This window comes from Calidris pugnax, unplaced genomic scaffold (assembly GCF_001431845.1).
Source record: "Calidris pugnax isolate Ruff unplaced genomic scaffold, ASM143184v1 scaffold126, whole genome shotgun sequence".
Classification (NCBI taxonomy): domain Eukaryota; kingdom Metazoa; phylum Chordata; class Aves; order Charadriiformes; family Scolopacidae; genus Calidris; species Calidris pugnax.
Genome location: NW_015090838.1, coordinates 54051 through 57179, shown reverse-complemented (window position 1 = coordinate 57179; position 3129 = coordinate 54051). Strand labels below are relative to the sequence as shown.

The 3129-nt window shown below is 60.9% G+C and overlaps 1 protein-coding gene across 1 annotated transcript in view; it reads left to right on the top strand.

Moving 5' to 3' along the window:
* Nucleotides 1-3068: 3068 nt before the first annotated feature.
* LOC106887833 (11-cis retinol dehydrogenase-like) overlaps nucleotides 3069-3129 on the top strand; it is a gene marked incomplete at its 3' end in the record, with an annotated part of 25124 nt that continues 25063 nt past the window's right edge. The window contains exon 1 of the mRNA XM_014941594.1: nucleotides 3069-3109. Coding sequence (XP_014797080.1) covers nucleotides 3069-3109 — 41 coding nt within the window. The remainder of the gene's footprint in view (nucleotides 3110-3129) is intronic.

The window sequence follows — 3129 nt, the reverse complement described above, 5'->3', positions numbered from 1 at the left end:
TACCTACACACGCACCCAGACACACCTATTTACACTTACACTAACACACACCTATCTACACACGTACCTACACACACACCCACACACCCCCATCTACACACCCCTACCTACACACGCACCAACCCACACCCACCCACCCACACACCCACCCTGGGGACTGTAAAGGGGCTGCCCCACGGCACCGCGATGGGCAGGGAGGGAGGGATCGGCCCCCCCCCGGATGGGCATCCCGACACGCGTGTGCGCTGACGTGACAGCACACACCTACCCTCACGTGTGCACGCACACAGAGGACATACCCCCGTGCGCTCGCACCCACGGCGTGAGCACACACACGTGTGCTCACAGCGATAGCGGGCACACATACACGTGTTCACACCCACAGTGTGAACATACACATGTGCTCACAGCTATAGCGGGCACACACACGTGTGCTCACACCTGTCACATGCTCACACATGTGCTTACACCCGTAACACCCTCACACACACGTGCTCACACCCTCAGCACTCACACGCACGTGGTCACACCCATGACATGCTGACACGCATGCTCACACCTGTAACAGGCTCACACACATGCTGAGACTCTCAGCATGCTCACACACGTGTGCTCGCACCTGTCACATGCTCACAGATGTGCTTACACCCGTAACACCCTCACACACATGTGCTCACACTCTCGACACTCACACGCACGTGGTCACACCCGTAACATGCTGACACATGTGCTCACACCTGTAAGAGGCTCACACTCTCAGCACGCTCACACACGTGTGCTCACACCCGTAACATGCTGACACGCGTGCTCACACCTGTAACAGGCTCACACACGTGCTCATACCCTCAGCACACTCACACACGTGCTGACACTCTCAGCACACTCACACACGTGTGCTCAGACCCGTAACATGCTGACAAGTCAGCTCGTGCGCTCGCACCCACGGCGTACGTGCTCATACCCTCAGCACACTCACACACGTGCTGACACTCTCAGCACACTCACACACGTGTGCTCACACCCTCAGCACTCACACACCGCACACCCCCCACCGCGTGCCCACCCCCACCGCTCGCACACCCCCCGTGCAGGCCCGAGCACACCCTCACCCGCCCATCCCGGGCAGTAACACGCACCCACACGCGTGCAAGCACGAACCCACCCCATTTCCCGCTCTCCCCCCCCCACAAAAAACCCCTCACCCTTCCAGTTGTAGGTGCCGGGGGCCCCGAAGAGCACGTAGTGGTGGTCGGGGGAGAAGGCCGCGGCCAGGCCCTGCTGGCAGGAGCCGAAGCGGTCGTGGCCCTGGGGCCGGCCCTGGCAGAACTTCCACTCGCCCCCGTCCAGCTCGTCCCGCACCCGCAGGTCCTGGCTCAGCACGAAGCAGCGCCCGATCACGTCCCGCGTCTCCAGCGGCTGCCGCACGCGGTGCCGGGCCTCGTACCGGTGGGCGCAGGTCTGCGTGAGGGAGAGGGGGGTGGTGGTGGTGGTGGGTCAAGGGGTGGTGGGCACCCTCATGAAACCACCTAATGAACGAAACCTGGGGAGGAATAACCCCCTGCACCAGGAGAAGTTCCCTGAGGAGAAGGACTTGGGAGTGCTCTGCACTGGTGAGGCCCCACCTGGAATAACTGTGTCCAGCTTTGGAGTCCTCAACACAGAAAGGACATGGACCGGCTGGAAAAGGTGGGCCACGAAGATGATGAGAGGGATGGAGCACCTCTGCTATGGAGACAGGCTGAGGGAGCTGGGGTTGTTCAGCCTGGAGAAGAGGAGGCTCCGGGGAGACCTAAGAGCAGCCTTCCAGTACCTGAGGGGGGGCTACAGGAAGGCTGGGGAGAGCCTGTTTAGAAAGGGCTGCAGTGACAGGACGAGGGGCAATGGCTTCAAGCTGGAGGGGAACAGATTGAGACTGGAGATGAGGAGAGGGTTCTTCACTGGGAGGGTGGTGGAGCACTGGGACAGGTTGCCCAGGGAGGTGGTTGAGGCCCCTTCCCTGGAGATATTCAAGGGGAGGCTCCATGGGGCAACCTGGTCTAGTTGGGGGTGTCCCTGCTGACTGCGGGGGGGTGGGACGAGATGCCCTTTGGGGGTCCCTTCCAGCCTGGGCAATTCTATGATTCTATGATAAGTTGGAGGTTGACCTGCTGGAGAGCAGCTCTGAGGAGAAAGAGGTGGTGTTGGTGGACAACAGGATGCCCATGAGCCAGGGATGGGCCCTGGTGGCCAAGAAGGCCAAGGGCATCCTGAGGGACATCAAGGAGAACCTCGAGGGAGGTCATCCTGCCCCTCTGCTCTGCCCTGGGGAGGCTCCAGCTGGAGCACTGGGACCAGTTGTGGGCTCCCCAGTTCCAGAAGGACAGGGAACTGCTGGAGAGGGGACAGCAAAGGGCTATGAGGATGATGAGGGTCCTGGAGCATCTCTCTTAGGAGGAGAGAGAGGCTGAGGGACTTGGGGCTTTTGAGTCTGGAGAAGAGAAGACTTAGGAGGATCTAATCAACACCTATAAATACTGAAAGGGAGGGTGCCAGGAGGACGGGGCTGGTCTTTTTTCAGCGGTGCCCAGTGACAGGACAAGAGGAAATGGGCACAAACTTGAGTATAAGAAGTTCCACCTCAACACGAGGAGGAACTTCTTCCCTGTGAGGGTGGCAGAGCCCTGGCAGAGCCTGCCCAGGGAGGTGGTGGGGTCTCCCTCTCTGGAGACATCCCAAACCCCGCCTGGACAAGTTCTTGTGGGACCTGCTCTGGGTAGACCCGCTCTGGTGGGGGGGTTAATGATCTCCAGAGGTTCCTTCCAACCCCATATGACTCTATGCCCCCCCCCCCCACCTTCCTCACCCCCCATCCCAGTGCTCACCACGATCTTCCCTCCGGCTCCTTGGCTCTTGACGCTGACCCCCAACCACTGGTTCTCCTTGCTCTCCCGCTGCAGGTCCACTGGAGGGGGGGACACACACAAACACAGAGGCAATGTCAGCCCCCCGGGACCCCCAGGGTGGGGAGCCAGGGGTGGGGGGGGGCCCACACACACGCCCCCCCAAAGCAAAACTCACCTCCTTCATCGATGGGCACCCGCCAGCAGTCGGAGATCTCGGGGGTCAGCGGGCAGGCGAAGAGCCCCCCGG